General features: G+C 37.8%; 1 protein-coding gene across 4 annotated transcripts in view; it reads right to left on the reverse strand.

Annotated features, from left to right (window-relative positions):
* Window positions 1–24,503, reverse strand: part of DST (dystonin) — a 491,592-nt gene that overhangs the window by 250,565 nt on the left and 216,524 nt on the right. For all 4 annotated transcript variants that reach the window (XM_042986591.1, XM_042986590.1, XM_042986592.1 and 1 more), the window contains one exon: window positions 12,239–12,300. In XM_042986591.1, coding sequence (XP_042842525.1) covers window positions 12,239–12,300 — 62 coding nt within the window. The remainder of the gene's footprint in view (window positions 1–12,238; window positions 12,301–24,503) is intronic.

Raw genomic sequence — 24,503 nt, forward strand, 5'->3', positions numbered from 1 at the left:
CAGAATAATGATAATAATGAATAAAGAAGTCAAAAAGAAGGAAAATTGCTATTGATCACAAGATAGAATTAAAATCATCTGATGAAATTACTGAGTAAAATTTGGTGTCCCTAATTTGAAAAGGTAGTCCACTATATTCTCGACAAACACTAAAATCACTTGTAAGTGTTTAAATGACTCTCACAGGAAAAAAGTTTGTCTTCTTGTCATAAAGCAACTTTAAGTTCAAAAGGCATTTTGCTATTAATTCATCTTCCATTCTATCCCAATAAACCACTGTTCTGTATTCTTCAAAAATGTTCATGTCATAGAAGTCTGTAAAATGGCTGTACAACTGTTCCCAGAACAGATTAAAGAGACATGCCAACTAAATGCAGTACCTAGGGTAGTTCAATTTTTAATTTTTTGAGGAACCTCCATACTGTTTTCCAGAGTGGCTGCACCAGTTTGCATTCCTACCAACAGTGCAAAAAGGTCACCCTTTCTCTGTATCCTTGCCAACATCTGATGATTTAACTACTACTAGGTATTTATCCAAAGGATACAAAAATGCTGATTCAAAGGGGCACATGCATCCCAGTGTTTACAGCAGCACTATTAACAATAGCCAAAATATGGAAAGATCCCAAATGTCCATCGACTGATGAATGGATAAAGAAGATGTGGTGTGTGTGTGTGTGTGTGTATATCTATATATCTATATCTATATATATATATGGTATATGTGGTATATGTGGTATGTGTGTGTGTGTATATATACACATATATATATATATATATGTATATATATATATATATACATATATATATATATACACATATAATGGAATACTACTTGGCAATGAAAAAGAATGAAATCTTGCCATTTGCAACAATGTGGATGGAACTAGAGGATATCACACCGAGTGAAATTAGTCAGTCCAAGAAAGATACAGAGCATACGATTTCACTCAGATGTGGAATTTAAGAAACAAGACAGATGAACATAAGGGAAGAGAAGGAAAAATAAGATAAAAACAGAGAGGGAAGCAAACCATAAGAGACTCTAAAATACAGAGAACAAACTGAGGGTTGCTGGAAGGGAGGTGGGTGGGGAAATGGGTGATGGGCATTAAGGAGGGCACTTGTTGGAATGAGCACTGGGTGTCATATGTAAGAGATGAATCACTGGATTCTACTCCTGAAGCCAAGACTACACTATATGTTAACCAACTTGAATTTAAATAAAAATAAATAAGTAATAAATATTTGCAGAGGGATGGATTAATTAATTAATTTGTTCATTCATTAATTCAATACCTAACCAAGTGGATCCTACCCAGGAAGGAAAATGGTGCAAAAAGATCAAGCAACAAAACTTGCATATAAACAATATATTAAAGTATCATACCAATGTAAATGTAAGAAGTTGATAACCATGAAAGAGAATACGCCTATTCTTGGGAAATGGATACTTAAGTATTTAGGGGCAAAGGGCCATGGTCTATATAAATTACCTTCAAACTGTTCAGATTTTAAAAGGATAGATATACACTTGCATACATACACACATATGCACAATGTCTGGGGAATGATACAGCAAAGAGGGTAAATGTTAGTAAGAGGTCAGTCTGGGTAAACAGCTTACAGTGATCATTGTCCTATTTTTATTTTTGTAACTTTTTAAAATGTAAAATTATTTCCAAACAAATAGCTTAAAAATATAAAAATAAATCTCTGATATATCCCTATTAATTAGTACTTCACATAACCTGTCATCTAAGTCATTTGAATATATCTTCCTGGTCTTGAAAAGGATATTAGATACCACCTAGTTCAACCTCCAACCAAAATACTAATCACTTCTAATCCATCTCTGATAGACTCTAACTAAATCCCCATGAGATTCTGGTGGAAATTTATTACTGGCTAGGGAGTGAAACCATGGCTAATTGCACATCAGAGAGTTAGAGTTGGCCATACATGCATTAGGCTGAGTGGGGACCCCAAAGAAACCAGGTCCTAATCCCTGGAGACTGTGAATGTTGCCTTATCTGGAGATGAGTCTGTACAAATGTACTAAGAATTTTGTGATGGGGAGGTGATCCTGGATTATCCCAGTGGGTCCTAACTCTAAGTGTCCTTATGCAAAGAGAGGCAGAGAGGATAACACTGAACAGAAGGAGGCAATGTGACCACAGAGGCAGATGAGAATGTGACCACAAGACAGGGAATGCCAGCAACCAGTAGAAGCTGAAAGAAGCAAAGAACAGATTCTCCCCTAGAGCCTCTGAAGGGAGCACGGCTTTGTTAGCACCTCGATTTCAGCCCAGTTAAACTGATTTCAGGCTTCTAACCACCAGAACTGTGAGGGAATAGGTTATATTGTTATAAGTCACCAAGTTTGTGTAACTTGTTAGAGCAGCCATAGGAAACTATAAAAATATACCCTGAGATCAAAACACTTTCTTGACTATCTATTACTAGGCACTGAAGCCGTTTGCAGATACTTTTTTACACCCAGTTTAAAATCTTCAAACCTGAAATTATCCAGCTATCCTCTTTTTAGATTTAAAAAAACCGAAAACTGTACTCTTTCTTATAGGACTATTCTACCAATATCTAAAAACACCCATCACATTTCTCCTGATCCTGTCTTCTCAAAACTAACTTCCCCACTGTTTCTATCATTCCTCCTCCGAGAGATGGTTTCCATGCCGTCAACATCATGACTTCCTCCTTATAGACTTTCCCTTTTACTGTCTCTTAAAATGCACTGCCATGAACTAAACAAAAAATACCCTAGATATGGCCCAATCAGCAAACAGTACAAAAGAGCTATATACTCTCAGCTCTATTAAGATAGCTTAATTCTATTAAGACTGCATTCAGGTACACCACTGTTATAAATCTGAGGTCAACAACCCCCCTAGGTCTTGTCACATGAATTACTTCTATACCAGAGCTTCTGTATCATACAGATGAACATGTCAATCTTTGAAACAGAACTTTACATCTTTCACTGTCAAATTTTGTCTTTTTGATAAGACTAGAGATCTAGCTTTCTTGATCTATTACACTGGGTATTCTTCTCCTCTACAGGTCTGAACAGCGGGCCTTCTTTGACTTCAACTATCCACTACAAAGCAGATTTATTAAATTAAGAGTCCCCTGGGGTAAGCCAGTAGTCATCTCTCTGTATGCTCATTACAATATGGAGTTATTATGTGAACATACAGCCAATCATGTCATAAAATTCACAATAGCCACACTTACTTCCTTAAAGCCTGTGTATGAAATGCAAGATTCTCCCTAAAATGCCAATTACATTATGACACTCTTGTCCTCAAAAACTTCCAACATTGTTGGCTAACCATTCACATCTGTTTCTTACCTGGCTTCATTATTTTCTATCCAATCTGATCTCCTTCCAGCAAATCCTAGCAATCCACTTCCTCACAGGCACTGTGCTCCCCCGCCCCCGCCACCCTCTCCTCTGCACCCAGCTTAAGTCCATTTCCTCCTCCTGACACAGTCTCTGACTACTCAGAGGCACCCCAAGCCTCCCATATCTAATCTCTTAAAACCCTTACACTTTGCCACTCCTGGCACACTTTATCCTATGCTGCCCTGCCTAACTTTAATGGTTTAAATGTTTAATGGTTTTACACATATGGAGATACTTACTATCTCCAACAAAATAGCTCAATGGGGGCACCTGGTTGGCTCCACTGGAAGAGCATGTGACTCTTGATCTCAGGGTCCTGAGTTTAAGCCCCACAATGGGCATAGAGCTTACTTAAAAAAATAAAACAGTTGCATGAAAACAGAATAGTTCCTAAACTGTATTTCAAATGCAGCTCTTATTATGCTAAAGTTACAGCAAAGTTGAAAGTAAACATAGTGTTAATCTGGACTTTTTTCTTGATGAGGAATTTATCACCAAGGTATCATTCTTCTTCATGATGAGAAGACATTCAGAATTTCTCCATCCCAAGCTATATTCATCTACACGGAACCATTTCGTACTCTTCCATACATCTCTTACTATCTTGAAATCAACGATCTCTTCACATTTGTAAGTCCTGACTTACTTCTCAATTCTACACATTGGGCCTTTAACCAGACATTTCCCCAAAAAGCTTTCAAACCTTCCTCTCTACCTACACTGTTAATCTCTTATATCACAACAGAAATAATTTAAATGTCAAGTCATATTTGTAAAGAAATCACACAAATGTCCAAATGTCAAGCTCAGCTTCTCTTTCAGCTTTAATCATGCAACTCTAAATTAATCCTTAAGAATTCAGTGTAGTCAAGACAGCAAAAGATCTGTAGTGAGGCAGATTGGAATGCATTTTTCACTTCCCCTTTAGACTGTTGTCCAACCTATGGAAAATTATATAAGCTCTCGTAGCCTTAGTTTCCACACAGTCCAAAAAATTACTAGGTGCATGACCTTGGAAAATTATGGAAATTCCCTGTGCATCAGTTTCACCATCTATAACATGGGGATAAAAATTATCAGGCCAGACTATAAGGATAGTTGTGAGAATTAAATACACTAAGACATGAGAGTGACAGATCCTGGCACATGGTTACCTCTCAAGTACTATTAGCAGCTATTATTAAATATTGGCCTTAAAATTGTAAAGTACCTAGCATACAAAAAAATACAGCTATTGGGGTACCTGGGTGGCTCAGTTGGTTAAGCATCCAACTCTTGATTTTAGCTCAGGTCATGATCTCATGGTTCATGAGATCAAGCTCCGCGTCACGCTCTTCGCTGGGATTCTCCCTTTCTCTGACCTTCCCTGGCTCACACACTCCCTCTTTCCCTCTCTCAAAATAAATAAACTTAAAAACATTGCTGTTATTTTCTAAGCCATATTAGAATATTTGCTGGTTATAACAAAACTGATGGTTAATTGAAATATTTATCCATTTGTCTATGACAGGGGTTCTCAAAATATGCCCCCAACTTACCAGCATCAGCATTTTATTGGAAACACAAATTCCTGGAACTTGTTAGAAATGGAAATTTTTAGGCCTTATCCCCAGTCTAGTGAATCAGAAACTCTCAGGTAAGGCCCAGTAATCTATTGTAACAAGCCCTCCAAGTGAGTCTGATGGAGCTAGAGTTTAAGAACCACTCATATAAGTCTAAGATCTTTAAAAAATATATCTTATTTACAGATTCTAAGAACAAAGCACTGTCTTATACTTTCAGAAGATGTATTTATCATTACCCTTTATGAAGTCAATGCTTCAAATAGTCTCCCATCTCATCTGTGCCCACAGATATAAAATCACTCAAGAAGAATGTGATGGTCAAGAACACGGAGCAAATTAGAGCTTTTTCTCTATTCTCTGAACGTTATCACTATGTTCTCAGCATGAGGATTTACATTTCCTTCCAGCCACCAAATCAGAAAATAAAGAATGGTGTAATTGATTCAGTGTAGCCATGAAGTCGTTGACCTTAAAATGTGGGCAAAGAATATCCATGCTATGAGTAAATGAAGAGTTCCAAAGATATGATGGAACAGAGACAAAAATCAGATAGTCAGTTGGGTGTCTCCCATGTGGCAACCAAGCAGGTTAATACCAAATAGGGTGTGGTGCAATATTGGAACCCGGGCCTCTTCTGCTCCAAATGCATTTATATATCAATAAATTAAAATTCAGACCAAATATTCTATTATACAACGTTAAGGAATAAACTTACAGTATAGCTAACCAGTACTGAGGAATCTATCTCTACTATAAACTGCCAGTTAGATGGATCCAAGGTAAGGAAAGCCCCTTGTAAAGACTTCTTCAGATTCCAACGTTCTAAAAATTGTTCAGCCCTTTCAATTATTCCTCTTTAATGCAGCCTCTCAGCCACGGCTCAAATGCTAATTCTGGGTCCAAGTCAACAATTAAAGAGAATCTTCTGATCTTTGATAACTGTTAAAGTATTTCAGAAAATTGGGCCCTCTTGGTGGATCAGTCAGTTAAGCATCCAACTATTTTGTCTCAGGTCATGATCTCATAAAGTATGAGATCAAGCTCCTGGTTGGGCTCTGAGCTGACAGCTCAGAGCCTGCTTGGTATTTTCTCTCTCCCTCTCTCTCTGACCCTCCCTACCTCACAGGCACACATACACATGCATTCTCTCTCTCTAAAAATAAATAAATAAACAATAAACAAACAAAAAAATGGCTTCATTGTTTCTTGTTTTCACCAGAGTAAGGCAAAAGTTAAATCATGGGTATTTAAACCTTAGATGCTATTTCTTATACTATGGTCTTGTTGATTTCTAGACAGCAAGACAGAATTGCATGTGATCACAAAAAAACTAAAAAGTGATAGAAGATCCTCTAATTTATAAACTTCCATAGGTAAAATGGACATAAAAATACTGTAAATAATAGAAGACTGTCATCAATTTTATGTTTTAGAACAATCCTCTGGGTAAAATTTAGCTAAGTGAAGTCACAAACATTTTTGATAACAACCAGCTCATGTTTTTTAATACTATAATTAAAATTATTCTAAGAACAATACATAAATGTTACCTAAACCAGTAGTTTACCTCAATATCCAATTTGCAAGGTAAACAATCCAGTCTACTCAGGGTGTGAAGAGACTTACAGAGGAAACAGACTTGAATGTGTCAACTGGATTTTAATAAAAGTATTCTTTTTTTTATTTTATTTATTTATTTATTTTTTTTTTATTTGAGACAGAGAGAGAGACAGAGCATGAGCAGGGGCAGGGCAGAGAGAGGGGGAGATACAGAATCTGAAGCAGGCTCCAGGCTCTGAGCTGTCAGCACAGAGACCGATGTGGGGCTCGAACTCACAGAGTATGAGATCATGACCTGAGCTGAAGTCAGACACTCAACCGACTGAGCTACCCACGCGCCCCTTAATAAAAGTATTCTGAAAAATAATCACTCAAAAGGAAAACACTCTTGCCAGAACAATCAGTTTAAGGACAGGCTTAGTCTTACAACTGAAATACCAGAACACTAAAATTTAAATATATTTAGAAAAATGCCAGAGTCATCTTGTTCACAGCAAATGGAAGTTTTAATTAAGCAATCTATTTACTTTAAACAAATGTAATTTTAGCTCTGATGAATATAAATCAAGGCTATATTTTTAATATAGTTTTTTTTCTCCAAAAAAAAAAAATCCTAACCAAATATTTTAAGGAAAAAAAATGTTTATACACATGGATATAATAATAACTCAATCAATCATTTATAAACTTTACAGTGTTTACCTTTCTCAGTCATATAAACTTTTAAAAACTGACCATGCCAGAATCATCCCCTAAGCACTGGGCATATGCTATTTTGCAGCTGCATAAACCATAACTTCTTAAATCACAGGGAGTAATTACAAGTAGTTAAAACTATAGGTAGAAAAAAGTAAACACAACCTCATAGCCAAGGGGGACCTGCTGGCAGATCTGCAACATCTCACACTGCACACGGAAAACAAACACCGGACACAGCCCCTCATTCTAATTTGTATTCTCATCTCAGGACTTCTGGTGCAGCTCTCCCAGTAAAAGTTGGTGTGGCAAGCTTTCCCTTCTGTAAATGAAGGAAGCAAATTGGAGGATGTGGAAGATGCCCTCCAGTTGTGAATCTAAGTGAAATCACAACTGAGAAATAAAAATGGCCAACCTTTCAGAAGTATGGTGGGTCTTCACTGATTCCCTTTCTGTGAGGAGAGTGTGTGGGAGAAGAGGAAAAAGAAGAATAAAAAAGACCTGTGAGCCCCAAGATCAACCCATAAATGACTGGGGTGCAGGGTATAGGGAGGAGAGGAGGGTACAGCTAACAGGATTACCTCAAATAAGTAATTCTTCAGTGTCCCAGCAGGACTCTAAGGCAAGAAGGCAATAGGTCAATCTATCTCCTCAACAGATTCTGAACCTAAACCCCAGCTTTTTCTAAAATGAATAAACTAAAAGGGAAAGTACTTGAGGCAAGGAAAGGGACTTGGATGAGTGAGGCAGAAGGGTTCCAGAGGCAACTTATACAATGTGCCAGTTAGCATGCTTTATGCTTAAATGGATTATCTCCTTTAACTCCTCACACTAATCTATCACCACCACCATTTTACAGATGAGAACCTAAGAAGGTTAAGGTCACACAAATAATAAACTACAAAGCCTGGACACAACCCCCTGTCTGTCTAACCTCTCTTGCCTCCCAGCTTTGGCTTACATGTCACAGACTAGCAACTTTGAAGGAGACATTCTTCTTTCAAAGACAATTTGATCTAAGTTACCAGAATATATAAGTCATCACCTGAGAAGAAAAACTCAGTAAAGGAAAGTCTGTTCCGGGACTAAACCTCTCAATCACCTCACTGCCCAAACAAGCAGAACTCCCAAGGACAGTTCTCCCTGGAGGCAAAACTGTGGTGGAGAGAACAGGGTAAAATAAAATAAATAAAACAATAACTTAGAAAAGGCAAACTTTGTAAGAATTATTTCAGAAGATGGAGAATAATTCCCAGCTGGAATTAGCACTCTCAGGCAGCTGAGCCAAGGGCAGGGTCTCCAGACCCTGGGCCCCACAGAGCCATCCCGAGGCACAACTCTGGGCTGTGAGAGAGCACTCCTAGTGCACAAAACAGCCATTCCTGCCCTCTCTTCCCCCTTTAACCACCTCCCTCACCTCTCTTTCTCTCTTTTTTTCCTATAATTCCCCCTTTCCTGTAATTTTCCTCCCTTCCCCATGGTTTAAGGACTACTTGTGACTACAGTTAAAAGTGACAAAACATAAAGAAGGCATGTAGAATTATTCAATTATCTAAATGATTTCATTCCCAGTTTTTTCTCTCCTTACCCATTTTTACTTTATTGACCCCTTTGTCGTGGTCCTCCTTTCCCACGATCCCATTTTATCGCAAACTCTATAAATAACATACTTCTCATTCACTGAAAAGGAATATGGTAAGGCAAAAAATATATGGGACCTGCTACTCTCCTTTCTCTGTTTCTCCCTTGAAGATGTTCAATATTTCAAGTGAAGAATATAAAAAAAATCAATACAGAAAAAATACTACTTTCAAATATGAAAATTTTTACTTAAAATTCATATACTTATTTTATATTTCCCACTAATTGGATTACAACCAAATGGCTACCTAGAACAAAAGCATCCAGCATCTTTTTTCTTTTTTCTTTTTTTTTAGTGAGACAAAAGAGGCTGACAACATAGTGCAACATTCCTCAACCACTGCTTGAATGAAACATGGAAAAGTTCTCATGAAGGCTGCCCTTTCTCTGGTTATCTAACAACAAAACAAACCTTAACAGCCTGGTGCCTCTAAAAGTTTTAGGATATTGGATTATTTTTCTTCACTTGAGGTTAAAGCTATAACTTCAGACATAAAAGAATTAAAGATTAAAAAACTACGTTCTCACATATTTGAGTTTTGCGCCAGAAATCTCAGTGCACAATTCTTAAGATTATAAGGGAAGACTACTTTGAGCTGATACTAGACCAAATCAGAACAAGAATGTAAGTAACTGACAGTGGTAGTTAGCCAAGACTATGTAGTCTGACTTTCCCCCACTCCCTAAAATGAATTCTCATTTAATAAGAGTTAATTTTAAATTCTGATCCTTTAACATACTCCAAAAAACAAAAACAAAAACAAATAAACTAATCTGACTGAAACCCTCATCAGTTGGATTGGCATCTATCTAATAGCTATTGCACATAAAAATAACATATTTTCCCCATTCTTACTGTGTTGCAGCAAAAGTAAACTTTAAATCTTGAGATCTGTCATTTTATTTAAAAAAACAAAACAAAACAAAACCAGGTCACATATTCCAGGTAAATCAGGCTTTGAACCTTTGCTGTCTGATTCTGAAGGCTATGTGTGTATAACCACTAAATTAAACCACCTTGGGCAGCAGCTAGAAGAATTAAATGATTTAATGTATACAACATATATTACACACAGTGAGAATACTCTTGCCAAACACTGCGATGGGTCCTAGGAGTAAATAATATAGCCTTTGTCCTCTAGCAGCTCGAATGGAATTTTGACATTTTTAGCAATGGAAGTCTCCTTTTACTCAACCATTCAATTTATGAACTACTTATAAAATGAATGGCCCGATCCAACACGCCTGGCACACAGTAGACCCTCAATAAATACCTATCCAGGGCCCGTGCTATGGTTCCTATAGGGCCTGTGTTTCTACTTCTACTTCTCTTTGGCATCCACTGCCAGCAGTTGTAACGTGATTACCAACCTGGAAGTATAGCAGCTATGCTCCAGAAGACGTAGGACAACCCTCTGTGCCCACTGACATGCCCACCCCTACACAGCCACAGCTACAAAGGTTGCTAGGGCATCAGCCACCAAAAGGGAACCTCTTCATCAAAAACTTTGCTTCCCTTGGATTCACCTCAAAAATGGGGAAATCTTGTCAGAGTCTTCAGCTCCAAAGTTCCATACCCTTAACCTCATAATCAGCCCACCTATGCCCCAGCCTGTGGAAGAGTCCCACTCACACTTTGTGTGTGATTAGACAAAAGCTTGAAAGAGGGTAGGTACACGGCTGGTATTTTTTGTTAGTATTCACAATATATTTCCTAACAAAACCATCATAAAGCAGAATGTCTCAACCTCTTATCTCTTGCCAACACATCAAAGGATTCAGCTCCCATCAACAACAGAACTTATTCTCTCTCTCTCTCTTTTTTTTTTTTTATAGAAATTCTCAATTGGAGAGTGGGTGACATGGCCTTCCTGAAGGACATATCAGAATTTGGGGAAAGAATTTTGTCAATGGGTAGTGAGACAGAGGGGACTACAACATCCCTCAGGTAATTTTGATACGTCCCTTGAAATAAGAATCACTTTTATAGAAGGCTATTAGATGCTAGTACATTATTGGTACTACTTTGCTACATGATGCTTTAAATACGATTAGTAGAGTAGCTTTAAGAATGTAACCACATTCAAAATAATGTGTTTTTTTTTTTTTCTGAGAGAACTCTTTCTAACTCTCACACTTAAAACATTACCTGTTTCCAACTTTAGGACTGTCTGTAAGAGGGGAAAAAAGTGACTAATAGTTCATTGCGAAGTTACACAGGTGCTTTAGCTGAGATTTATAGGGTGGGATCCAATAACTCCATGAAACTGTATGCAAATTTTGTGTGCATGTGTATTTTTCTGGAGAGCCTATATCAGATCCTCAAAGTGTCCCATAGCACACAAATAAATATTAACTTGAGAACCACAACTATTTACTACACAGAGAAACACAGACATTAAGCCAATATCAATGTCATACTAAGTACAAGAAGAAAAATAAGTCTAGACTTCAGTCTCTACAATCCATCTTTATTCTCATATAAGTAACTGTCTGCCATCCACATAAATCTGAGGCCAGAACCTGGTCTGAATCTTGAGAGAGAAAAAATCTTACTGGAGAATTACATTTTTTCCACGCCCTAACACATAAATATTTACATACTTCTTAAACTGCTGAGATTTTTTTTTTAAGTCCAATAATAATAGGTTTTCCTAACATCACAGAATGCACTATAATCACTGGGTACTTATTTTCTCACCTTCATCATTACCTACAGGCCACACACCAGATAATCACAGATGCCTAAAATGCATGTGAAATGCTCTGGAATTTAAACTTTCAAGTTGGTATTGAAATGCTATGCTTCAGGGGCATCTGTGTGGCTCAGGTGGTTAAGCCTCCAACTTTGGCTCAGGTCATGATCTTGTATTTGTGAGTTCGAACCTCTGTGCTTATAGCTCAGAGGCTGGAGTCTGCTTCGGATTCTGTGTCTCCCTCTATCTCTGCTCCTCCCCCGCCCGCACTCTGTCTGTCTGTCTGTCTCTCTCTCTCAAAAATAAATAAACATTTTAAAAAATTTAAAAAAAGAAAAGCTAGGGGTGCCTGGGTGGCGCAGTCAGTTAAGCATCTAAGTTCGCCTCAGGTCATGATCTCACAGTTTGTGAGTTTGAGCCCTGCATCAGGCTCTGTGCTGACAGCTCAGAGGCTGGAGCCTGCTTCAGATTCTGTGTCTCCTTCTCTCTCTGCCCCTCCCCCACTTGCACTGTGTCACTCTCTCTCTCAAAGAAAAATAAACATTAAAAAAAATTTTTTTAAAAAAGAAAAGCAATGCTTCAGAGTTATACATTACTGCACAATAAATTAAAGTAAGCAAAACAATTCCAAGATGTGAAAATAATAAACTGACCTTCATGAGATGCTGATTTATCCATTTTGTAAACGTTTTCTTTTGAACTTTGTCCCGTTCATCTGGAAGGGGGAAAAAAAGATATAAAATGAGGTTGGTAAAAACTATGACTTCAACTGTGATTATGAAAGGTATTCAAAAAATACCGGTTAGTACATTTGAATTTTCCCATTGAATTTTGGCAACTTACAGCTATCTGTAAGAAGGTTAGAGATCCATCTGTCAGACTGGTCTCTGCCCAGTGTTGTATTTGCCAGTGCTACTCCATTAAACAAACCCCTCTGTGCATTCTGTTGCATATACTCCATCACAACTACCACAACCAGGAAGTTGTGTAACAAAAACCTTACTACCTTCAGGTGAGCCCTTGCACTGAACTTCACAAAGCACTTAACCACATATTACATCCCATCTGGTCTTCCAACTAAAAGAGGGAGGAGTAGGTAGTGTCATTCCCATCTCACAAAAGAGGAAAACAAGATTTAAGAGAGGTTAAACCATGAATATTCAACAAAATATTTAAAACTGTGATAATTACATTCAGGTCCGTTGGCTGAAATAAACTCTGGTTTAATGACTAACCACACTGCTTTTCTCCTAGACTCCCAGTTTTGAATTGTTTGGTAAAAAAGAATACCCCAACTAGATCCTCAGTATGATACACCCTGGTTAACACAGACATGGTACACAGAAGGGTGAGGGATGGCTTCTTGTGATTTAAAGAGAAAGAGCACTCGAATATTGTGGTTCTTCAATAATTATTTCAAAAGAGAACCATAATCTTCCAACACCCAGAACTGACATTCAAAACTACACTACCTTCTTCCTTCCTGGTTCTAGGCAGCAATTCCCTACATATTTGTTTCCATTCTTCCTCCTTTATGCATCTGGGATAGTACTTTCTTCTTCCTTGGTGGTCTTCTCTCCTTCTCTGCCACAGTTTGAAGCTCTCTATTCTTTCCCTAGGGGTAGGCTATGTCTCACTCTCTTCCTCCTCATTCTTCATCCCTGAGTGTCCTTAAACTATTTTAATGGAACAGAAGTGCCTTTGAAAAATTTGTTCTATTTATTAAAAGTATTTATGGACATTGTTAAGGGGATTGGATTCAGATAGCTGTGTAGCAACATCCTAAATTCACCTTCTCTTACTGACACACCAAATCTACAGCCACATGTGGATGAATTCCCTCTTAAAGGGACCTGAAAACTAGCTGAACATCTCCTCTACAACAAAAGACAAAAGAACCACACTGAGACAGGTAGGAGAGGCAGAGACATGGTTTCACTGGTGCAATGACCCACAACCAGCAGAGATCTCACAAATATGGAGCATCTCTCTGACTGGCAAAATATCTGTGTCCCACATCAGACATCACAACCTTTGGAACCTGCACCAGAGAAATGTGCCCCCAAAACATACGGCTTTAAAAAATAACAGGGCTTATATCCAAGAGACCCAAAAGGCTGTGGGAAACAGAGAAAGTCTACCCTTAAAGGACTCACTCACCCAGTCACTCAGCACAAAAGCAGCAATTTAAAAATGCACCTAGACCACATGAGAAGATTCATTAGCTCATCTTAAAGCTTCTGCTGGAGGTGCAGGGGCATACTGAAAATTTCTCTGGATATGGAGGTACTGTCATTTTTTTACTCTCACACCAGTTTGCTAGCACCAGTATTGGCAGGCACCATTTTTGGGCTCCCTCATCTTGCTCATCCTACTGGGCTTGCCCAACCCCCACACAACTTCTCTGTGCCCCCCTCACCACCCTCCCCCCACTACAGCCCCACTTCAGCTACTTAAGTTGTTTTTTTTTTAGTAATCTCTACATCCAACATGAGGCTCAAAACCACAACTCTGAGATCAAGAGTCGCTCTTCCAACTGAGGCAGCCAAGTGCCTTGTGGCCCAGCTCCACTTCAGCCGGCAGACAGACTTATACCACCCCAGGCTCCCCCAAAGCACTGCTGAAGGTTGTGGGCTAGCCCCAGCCCTAGGCTCCCCTTTGACTCGGCCAAAGCCAGTGGGCACACACAGTGCACACAGGAGTGACCCCTTAAGCACTTGTCTCTGGTGGCCAGTGTGGACTGCATTGCTGGGCTCCATGAAAATAAAACAACAGAAGAGATAGTTTCTGGCAAGCTACCACCCCCCAGGGCAAAGCACAAATATTAGACAGAAACACGCCCCCAGTCTTCCTGTGAAAAATGCCTATTTACTGTTCTTGGAGCATTAGCCAGAGGGGCAGGCTTCAGGTTTACCATACGGCTGTAAACCACAGAGGAGTTCTCAGACAATATAGTCTGGAAGACGCATCTCTGCACTCTCCCTCTGCCTTGCTACAGCTCACAGGTACCTCCCAGACAGGAGCTTATACACTTATCTGGAGCCCTGAGTTTTGCAACTGTTGCCAAAAGGACATCTCTAAATCATGTGGTCTGCAAGCCCAGCAGAAGTTATGACTGTGGTCCCACAGGACTGTATATATTTGCATACTTTAAAAGGTATGCCAGACCTGCCTCAGGGTCTGGTTTCCAATGAGCTGGAAAATAAATGCTGGCTGAGATTACTCCCTTTGAAACACTGAGAGGAATTCGCACAATCTCAACAACTGAGACCTGTCAAGAATAAAGTAGGCTGCTTGAATAATCACAAAGGTTTGAGAGACAACCAAGAGGTAGGGCAAGGTTGAATGATAAAGTTCATTGCTTATACAAAACCACTCCTTCAAGACTGGGAGAGGTAGGTGATTTGCCTGATACACAGAAATGAACACAGAGAGACAAGCAAAATGAGGGAACTGAGAAATATCTCCCAAGCAAAAGAACAAGATAAGACCCCAGGAAAAAACCTTAATGAAATGGAGATAAGTAACTTACCTGATAAAAGTCTGAGTAATGGTCATTAAGATACAGAACTTGAGAGAAGAACAGATGAACTTCAACAAAGATAAAAACATATATATATAAGAATATACCAAATAGAAGTTATAGAGCTGATGAATAGAACAACTGAACTAAAAAACACATCAGAGGGGTTCAAAAGCAAATTAGATGAAGCAGAAGAAGAGATCAGTGACCTGGAAAACAGGGCAGTGGAACTCATCCAAACACAAAAGCAAAAAAGAAAAAAAAAATAATTTTTAAAGGGGAGACAGCTTAAGGGACCTACAAAACAACATCAAGCAGAAACATTTACATTATAGGAATCCCAGAAGGAGGAGAGAGAGAAAGAAAGAGAGAAAAGGGCAAAAGACTTTTTTGAAGAAATAATGGCTGAAAATTTCCCTAACCTAAGGAAGGAAGGAGACATCCAGGTCGAGGAAGTACAGAAAAATCCCAAACAAGATGAATCCAAAGAAACCCACACCAAGAGACATTATAATTAAAATGTCAAAAGTTAAAGAAAAAGATAGAATCTTCAAAGCAACAAGATAAAGACAACTTGCTACATACAAGGAAATCCCGTAAGACTATAAGCTGATTTTTCAGCAGAAACATTGTGGGCCAGAAGGGAGTGGCATGATATATTCAAAAGAAAGGAAAAAAGAAAAAACTTCCAACCAAGAATACTCTACCCAGCAAGTTTATCATTCAGAATTCAAAGAGACAAAGAGTTTTCTAGAGAGTCAAAGGCTAAAGGTATTCATCACCACTGAACTGTCCTTCCAAGAAACTTCTTCAAGCTGAAAAGGCACTAAATAGCAAGAAGAAAACATATGAAAGTAAAAATTGCACTGAGAAAGCAAATATATAATAAAGGTAGTGGATTTACCACTCATATATCTAGTATGAAGGTTAAAAGATAAAAGTAGTAAAATTAACAATAACTACAATAGCAAGTTAAGGGACAAAATATGTAAAATATGGCATCAAGAACACAAAACATGAGGGTGGGGGGAAAGTAAAAAGGTACAATTTTGAGAATGTCCTCAAATTTTACTATCAACGTAAAATTGATAAGACTGTTATATGTAAGAATGAAATAGCTGAACCTCATGGTAACCACAAAGCAAAAACCTAGAGTGGATACACAAAAGATAATGACAAAGGAAACTAAACATAACACTAAACAAAAGTCATCAAATTACAAGGTAAGAAAGCAAAAGACGAAAGGAATACAGCGGAACTATGAAAATAGCCAGAAAACAATGAACAAAATGACAGGAAGTATATACCTATCAATTATAGATTTAAATGTAAATGGGCTAAATTCTCCAATCAAAAGACACAGAGTGGCTGAATGGATTTAAAAAACAAGACTTATCTATACATTGCATACAAGAGACTCACTTCAGATCTAAGGACACACACATACTCAAAGTGAAGGTATGGAAAACATACTCTATCCAAATAGAAACAAAAAAAGCTGCTATGGCTATACTTACATCAGATAAACTAGACTTTAAAACAAAGACTGTATAAGAGACAAAGAAGGACATTACATAATGATAAAAGGTCCATCCGACAAAAGGATGTAAAACTTAAAATATTTATGCACCCAACATAAAAGCATCTAAATATATAAAGCAAATATTAACAAGACCTAAAGGGAGAAATTGAAACCAAGACAGTAGTAGTATGGGACTTTAACACCCCCACTAATATCAATGGATGGATCATCCAGACAGAAAATTAATAAGAAAACACTGGCCTTAATTGATACAGCAGACCAGATAGATGTAATACATATATACAGAATATTCTATCCAAAAGCAGCAGAATACACATTCTTCTGAAGTACACATGGAACATTCTCCAGGATAGATCAAATATTAGACCAAAAAACAAGTCTCAATAAACTTAAGATTAAAATCATGTCAAGCATCTTCTTTGACCACAATGGTATGAAACTAGCAATTAATTACAAGAACAAAAGTGGAAAAACCATAAGTACATGGAGCTTAAACAACATGCTACCAACCAATAGGTCAATTAAAAAATAAATCAAAGGGGTAATCAAAAAATACCTTGAGACAAAAGAAAATGGAAATACAAGATTCCAAAATGTGTGGGATACAGCAAAAGCAGTTTTTTTTTAATTTTTTTTTTTTTTATTTATTTTTGAGACAGAGAAAGAGCATGAGCAGGGGAGGCGCAGAGAGAGAGGGAGACACAGAATCTGAAGCAGGCTCCAGGCCTGTGAGCACAGAGCTTGACATGGTGCTCGAACTCACAGACCGCGAGATCATGACCTGAGCCAAAGTCAGACACTCAACCGACAGAGCCACCCAGGCGCCCCATAGCAAAAGCAGTTCTAAGAGGGAAGTTCACAGAAATATAGGCCTGTCTCAAGAAACAATGAAAAGTTCAAATAATCTAACTTTACACCTAAAGGAACCAAAAACTAAAAGCAAACAAAGCCCAAAGTTAGAAGGCAGAAAATAATAAAGATCAGAGTGGAAAATACTTCCTCAACTTATAATGGGGTTATATCCTGATAACCCCATCAGAAATTGAAAATATCATAGGTTGATTATGTATATATTATGCCAAAACCTATGTAACACCAAGCTTAGCTTAGCTTAGCCTACCTTAAACATGCTCAGAACACTTCTTAGCCTACTGTTGGGCAAAATCAACTAACACAAAGCCTATTTTATAGTAAGTGCCAATTCATCATGTAATTTATTGAATATTGTACTGAAACAAGAAACATAATGGTTTTAAGTATATCAGTCGTTTACCTTTGTGATCACATGCCTGATTGAGAGCTGCAACTGACACTGCCCAGCATCATGAGAGAGTATTGCACCACTATCACAACCTCAGAAAAAGACCAAACTGAGAGAGTGACTCAGTCAGTTGAGGGTCTGACTTCAGCTCTGGTCATGATCCTGCGGTTCATGCGTTCAAGCCCCGCGTTGGACTCTGTGCTGACAGCTCAGAGCCTGGAGCCTGCCTCAGATTCTGTGTCTCCCTCTCTCTCTGCTCCTCTCCCATTCATATTCTCTCTCTCTCTCTCTCTCTCTCTCTCTCAAAGATAAACATTAAAAAAAAGATTTTTTTTTTAAAGAAAAAGACCAAAATTCAAAGTATGGTTCCTACTGAATGCATATCACTTTCACACTATAGTAAAGTTGAAAAATTCTAAATTGAACCATAATATGTCAGGGATCATCTATACATAAAATAGAGACTAAAAAAAAAAACAAAAACAAAAAAACAATAAAAATGATCAATGAAATTAAGAGCTGGCTCCTTAAAAAGATAAAGTTGACAAACTTTACCTAGACTTACCCAGAAAAAAAGAGAGTTCAAATAAATAAAATTAGAAATGAAAGAGAAGTTGTAACTGATACCAAAGAAAATACAAAGAATCATTAAGAGATTACTATGAACAAATTATATACCAACAAATTAAACCTAGAATGGATACATTCCCAAAAAACATACAATTTTCCAAGAACGAATCATAAAGAAATAGAAAATCTGAATAGAAAAATTATCAATAAGATGACTGAATCAGTAACCAAAAACAGTCCCAACAAACAAAAGTCCAAGACCATACAGCTTTCACTGTTGAGTATGTTAGCTGTGGGTTTGGCATATGTGGCCTTTATTATATTGTGGTATGTTCCCTTTATACCCACTTTACTTTTTATCATAATGGATGCTGAAAACTGTCAAATGCTTTTTCTCAAATATTGAGATAATATAATTTATCCTTCATTTTATTAATGTGGTGTACCATTTTGATTTTTTTTGGAGACAGAGAGAGTTGGGGGATAGGTAGAGGGAAAGGGAGAGAGAGAATCTTAAGCAGTCTTTACGCTCAGCATGGAGCCCAACACAGGGCTCGATCTCGTGACCCTAGGATCATGACCTGAGCTGAAATCAAGAGTCATACACTCAACCCAGCCATCCTTACACCCCTCATTTTGACTGATTTGCAAATGTTGAACTATCTTTGCATCCTCAGAATAAATCCCACTTGATTATGATGTATGATCCTTTTAATGTATTGTTAAATTCGGTTTGTTAATATTTTGTTGAGCAATTTTGCATCTAAGTTCATCAGTGATATTGGCCTGTAATTTTCTTTTTTGTGGTATCCTAATCTCCGTTTTGGTATCCATGTAATGCTGGCCTTATAAAATGAGTTTGGGAAATGTTCCCTCCCCTTCAATTTTTAGAAATAATTTGAGAATAGCTATTAAATCTTTGAATGTTTGGTAGAATTCACAGATAACCAAAAGCAAATGAAAAGACATTCAACATCACAAATTGTCTGAGAAATGCAAATCAAAACCACAATAAGATATCACTGCACACCTATTTAAAATGGCTGTTACCAAAAAGACAAGAAATAACAAGTGTGGGAGGGAATGTGAAGAAAAGGGAACTCTCATGCTCTGCTGGTGGGAATATAAATTGGTACAGCCATTATGGAAAACAGTATGGAGATACCTCAAAAAAAATTAAAAATAGAACTACCCCATGATCTAGCTATTCCACTTCTGGATATTTATTCAGAGAAAATGAAAACACTAATTCTCAATGTAAAATCTCTAGGTATGACTCTCCTTATGACCAATGCTATCAATAATTGTTAACCAACATAATCATTCACAAAATACGTATTAATTCTTCCGTTGGCCCTTTTGGGGTATCATCAATACCTCACTCACCTTTGCCTACCCCACAGTAGATGCCAAAATGTTTTTATGCACTTAACAAATAAATATGCCCATAATGGGAATTATGTTTCAAAAAGCACAATTGAGTTCAAGATAATATGAAATTATTTACATACATAAATCCTTGCATACAATAAGCAAATGAAGCATAATGGTGTTTTAAATGTCTTTCAACCTTGCCATACTAAAGAGTTCAGAATGAACCTAAATTACTAGTACATAAGGCAAGACCAAAGAAAAAGAAGCAACCCATTAGTCCTACTTACGATTAAAATGTAGATTCTGTATATCTTTCATTTACTCATTCATTCCAACATCTATCGGGCCATATGATGAGCCCAGTGTCATAGTGGTACTTGGACCACCATGCTGACAGAGCACTGGCCCTTGCTCTCTGGAGGACATCATCTAGATAAGGCACCTGGCATGAAGGCAATGTGATGAACATACTAAATGAGCAAATGCTGTGGCACTCACCATGTAAGCAAGCACAGCTGAGAGAAAGACCAACCCTGCCCAGGGCAATCAAATGGAGCTTGAAGGAGGACAAGTAGATTAGCAAGACAGAAGCCAGCTATGTGTTAAAACCCACGTGTTATGATTCCCTTCAGAGTTGCTTCCACTATCCCAACATACTGTCAAGTTTCAAATGGAAGTGCTGAACACAACTCAGTCACAGACTGGGTGCTGAGGAATCTAGCCCTGCTATGCCGGTGAACTTTGGACAAGTGAATGAAAACAACAGAACCCCTGCACCAAAGTCTAGCACTCATATCACCTTTTCGGCAGTGCTTTTCCAAGCCTCCAGCAAAAAGAAAACAGAGTATGGGAAAAAGAAAAATCACTTCTTAGCAATATCCACATTATTCCTATCCAATTAATAATCTAGGACCCTAATGTTAAATCAAGAAAAACATTAACATGAATTATTAATTAAAAATCTTCATCATTGAAGAATAGACAGCTTCCATATCACGTTACAGAATATGGGATTAAGGCATTTCTGTAACTCTACTCCAAAATTTTATTAATTTATTGAATCGTCATGTTATAACACAAACTCTAACACATTTACTCTCTATCATTAAATTTAACACATTATGCACATTATATAACTCTTCTCCTCTTGGCACATAATGGTTAATAAAATATATTTCTTATTTTCTAAATTAATAAAAAATGGTCCTATATTTTAAGGAAGTGAAGAAGTAGAACATGTTCTAAAAACTAATCGCATGTTGATTAATTTCTTATCTACATGATCAAGAATGGTGATTTAATCAAACAATTTACCTCCCAGTACAGACAAGAGATTCACTTAAATAATACATAACTCTAAAAAGGCTATTTTGACTGCTCAGGTTTGGTTGTGGTGGTTTTTGCTAGGAACTCAAAAACACCGCTGAAAATGTAAGATGGGAGCTAAATATCTGGCAAGTAATGCTGAGGTAATACCTGGGGATTATGACTCACAACTAAAGTACATGCATAAGGGGAGAAGATTTAAGTTAAGTAACACACACAATTTGTAGGTTCTGATACTGTTTTCTACCAGTAACCTAAATCTTTTCTTTCAAACCCTAATAAACCTAGATGACTCCCATTCAAGTATATCAAGTTCTTTTAAATGCTAGAAGCCTCCCACAGTGCTACAATAATGAGGAAAGAGGTAATGTCAACTTTAAGGGCCTCAACTTTCCTCAGGAAAGCAACTTACAATCAGAGAATAATTTAAGTCTGGGGAGAATGTGATGTGCCACTTTCCATAGGCATTATTTCAAAAGGGAGTTATTTCAAAAGGGTGTATTCCAGATTACAGCATCTAATTTTCCAATTACAAGTCTCATAATGCTTCTTTATTTCACTTCAGTAAGGGATGTCTAGCTTTGAGATTTATATTTAGGGCAATGTTACTATGACAACAAAAAAGGAAAACCATTCCTGAGATTTTAACTGATTTTACTGGTTTTACAGACTATCCAGTTATTTTTCTGAATGAATTTTTATAATATTCCTCTACTGGAAAACTATTTCATTTATAGAGTAAGTACTAAGTAAAAATATACATCTACAATCACATTAAAAAAGTACAACCTGGCTGAAAATATGTAATGACACAGAACACGAAGAATAAGAGAATTTGGAAAAACAAAGAAACGTGCAAAAAGAGCACTGATTATTATTACAAACTACGTTGCCTGGTTTTCAGTAAAATCCAATCAAAATTAAATCCACTTAGTATCACATGTAAAGTAAATACTAATATTATTTAAACACATATCCTATGACAATATGGTGAAAAATCTCTCCAGGGAGCCTCGGAAGTGGTTATGTGAGCCTGGCCAGATTTCTGAAGGGTGCCCCACAGTCTGCTAAACTCCCGCCACAGAAACTAACATAGGGAATGCAACTTTCCTTTCTCAGTTCTGCAAACATGAAAGTGGTATTACAGGTGAGACTACTAACCCATACAGCACATCAGCCCCACCAGCTTGGCGTTCCAGTCTTGATCATTTTTCATGAGCTGCCCCATCATTCTGCGAGAAATGTGTCCAACAGTTCCCTAAGCTTTTCGTACAAACTCCGATGTGTCAGAGTCCTGTTAACTTTCTACGTACAAAGAAAAACACTGACTAGACACTCCCACTTGCAAGCTGAAAACTAGTCAACTCCCCCTTTTAAACAAACATGAGCAAAGCCAGCCTCCTGCACTATTTTGTACAGAATATATACAACTATTATTTTTTAAAAAGCTTAATTATCTATTTTTCCTTTTAATTTTAAGCTGTTCACATGAAGTCCCTTAATTTAAAAACAGAGTTTTGATTTCCTAAGTTTTTTTCAATAAGGCAAACCAATAGGATGTTACATTTCACTGCTGAACTAGCTCATCACATTCTCTAACACCCCAGGCAGAATTCCCCTGGAATAACAGACAACACCCAGCCTAACTTGTTTATTAACTCATCCCTGATATCCATGCTATGAAGGTGATTTAGAAAGCTCAACTTTAGGGGCGCCTGGGTGGCGCAGTCGGTTAAGCGTCCGACTTCAGCCAGGTCACGATCTCGCAGTCCGTGGGTTCGAGCCCCGCGTCAGGCTCTGGGCTGATGGCTCGGAGCCTGGAGCCTGTTTCCGATTCTGTGTCTCCCTCTCTCTCTGCCCCTCCCCCGTTCATGCTCTGTCTCTCTCTGTCCCCAAAATAAAAATTAAAAAAAAAAAAAAAAAAAAGAAAGCTCAACTTTATATGCTAGATACATATCCTTCAGGGGAGATTCCAACAGCAAGAATTTGTGTACATTTCACAAATATTTTCACTTCAATCACAATTCTTTGAGCTGGATGGTACCTCTTCATTTTAAAGACAGAAAAACTGGGGCGCCTGGGTAGCTCAGTTGGTTGGGTGTCCAGCTTTGTCTCAGGTCATGATCTCACAGTGTGTGTTCAAGCCCCGTATTGGGCTCTTCACTGACAGTGCGGAGCCTGCTTAGGATTCTCTCTCTCCCTCTCTCTCTGCCCCTCCTCCACTTGTGCGCTCTCTCTCTCTCTCTCTCAAAACAAATAAATAAACCTAAGTTTATTAAACTTAACCTAACTTTATTATTAAACTTAAGTTTATTTATTTATTTTCAGAGACAGCAAAAGTGGGGGAGGGGCAGAGAGAGGGGTTGAGAGAGAATCCCAAGCAGGCTCCACACTGCCAATGCAGAGCCCAACACAGGGCTTGAACCCATGAAACCACAAAATCATGACCTGAGCCAAAACCAAGAGTCCGACGCTCAACCAACTGAGCCACTCAGACACCCCAATAAATAAACCTAAAAAATACACACACACACACACACACACACACACACACACACACATACACACACCCCAAGGTTTGGGAGATTAAGAAACCAGCCTAAGATTCCACAGCCTAAGTGGGATCTTAAATCTGATTCCAAAACCCACTTCTTTTCTATGTTATCAAACAACAGAACCCCTAGTCTAATAATGCAAGAAAAACAAGGGGTCTCCCCTCAGATTTATGAGATCTTCACTTCAGAGCATGAATGAAAAAATGTCAAGAGGTGAGAACCCCTGGGGTGCCTGGCTGGTCCTGAGTGTGAGCTCCACATTGGCTGCAGAAATTACTAAAATAAATAAAGAAATAAAATTTTAAAAAGAGAGAAAAGAATGAGAACCCCCGTTCAAAGAGGCAACAAACCAAGCATCTTCAAGACTCTGATGTTGTCTGAAACATTAAACAAACAGATCTACGTGAATAGAAACTGTACAAACCCTAACTCGAAAACAACAAACAATAACAAAAAGATCACTAGTTATTTTCAGCAATAAGACAGCTAGCAAATTTGCTCATGCCACAGGAAAAGAAACTGCAAATGTAACAGTTGCCAATATGCTTTGAAATTATCCATATATGATCTTTAACTTTATTCTCAATATATCATAAATGAAAAAATACCAATTTCTACAGAAAAGTTTAAAGTATCTACTTAGTATTCTTCACTTCCTTTCTCTCCCTTTTGAATTGTCTTTGTTTTCTTAGAGACTCTGTCTCCCCTATAGAATAACCTGAGCCTACCCATTTCACTGAAAGAGGATTTTAATACTAGCAATGTG

Source organism: Panthera tigris, chromosome B2, assembly GCF_018350195.1.
Source record: "Panthera tigris isolate Pti1 chromosome B2, P.tigris_Pti1_mat1.1, whole genome shotgun sequence".
NCBI classification, from domain to species: Eukaryota; Metazoa; Chordata; class Mammalia; order Carnivora; family Felidae; genus Panthera; species Panthera tigris.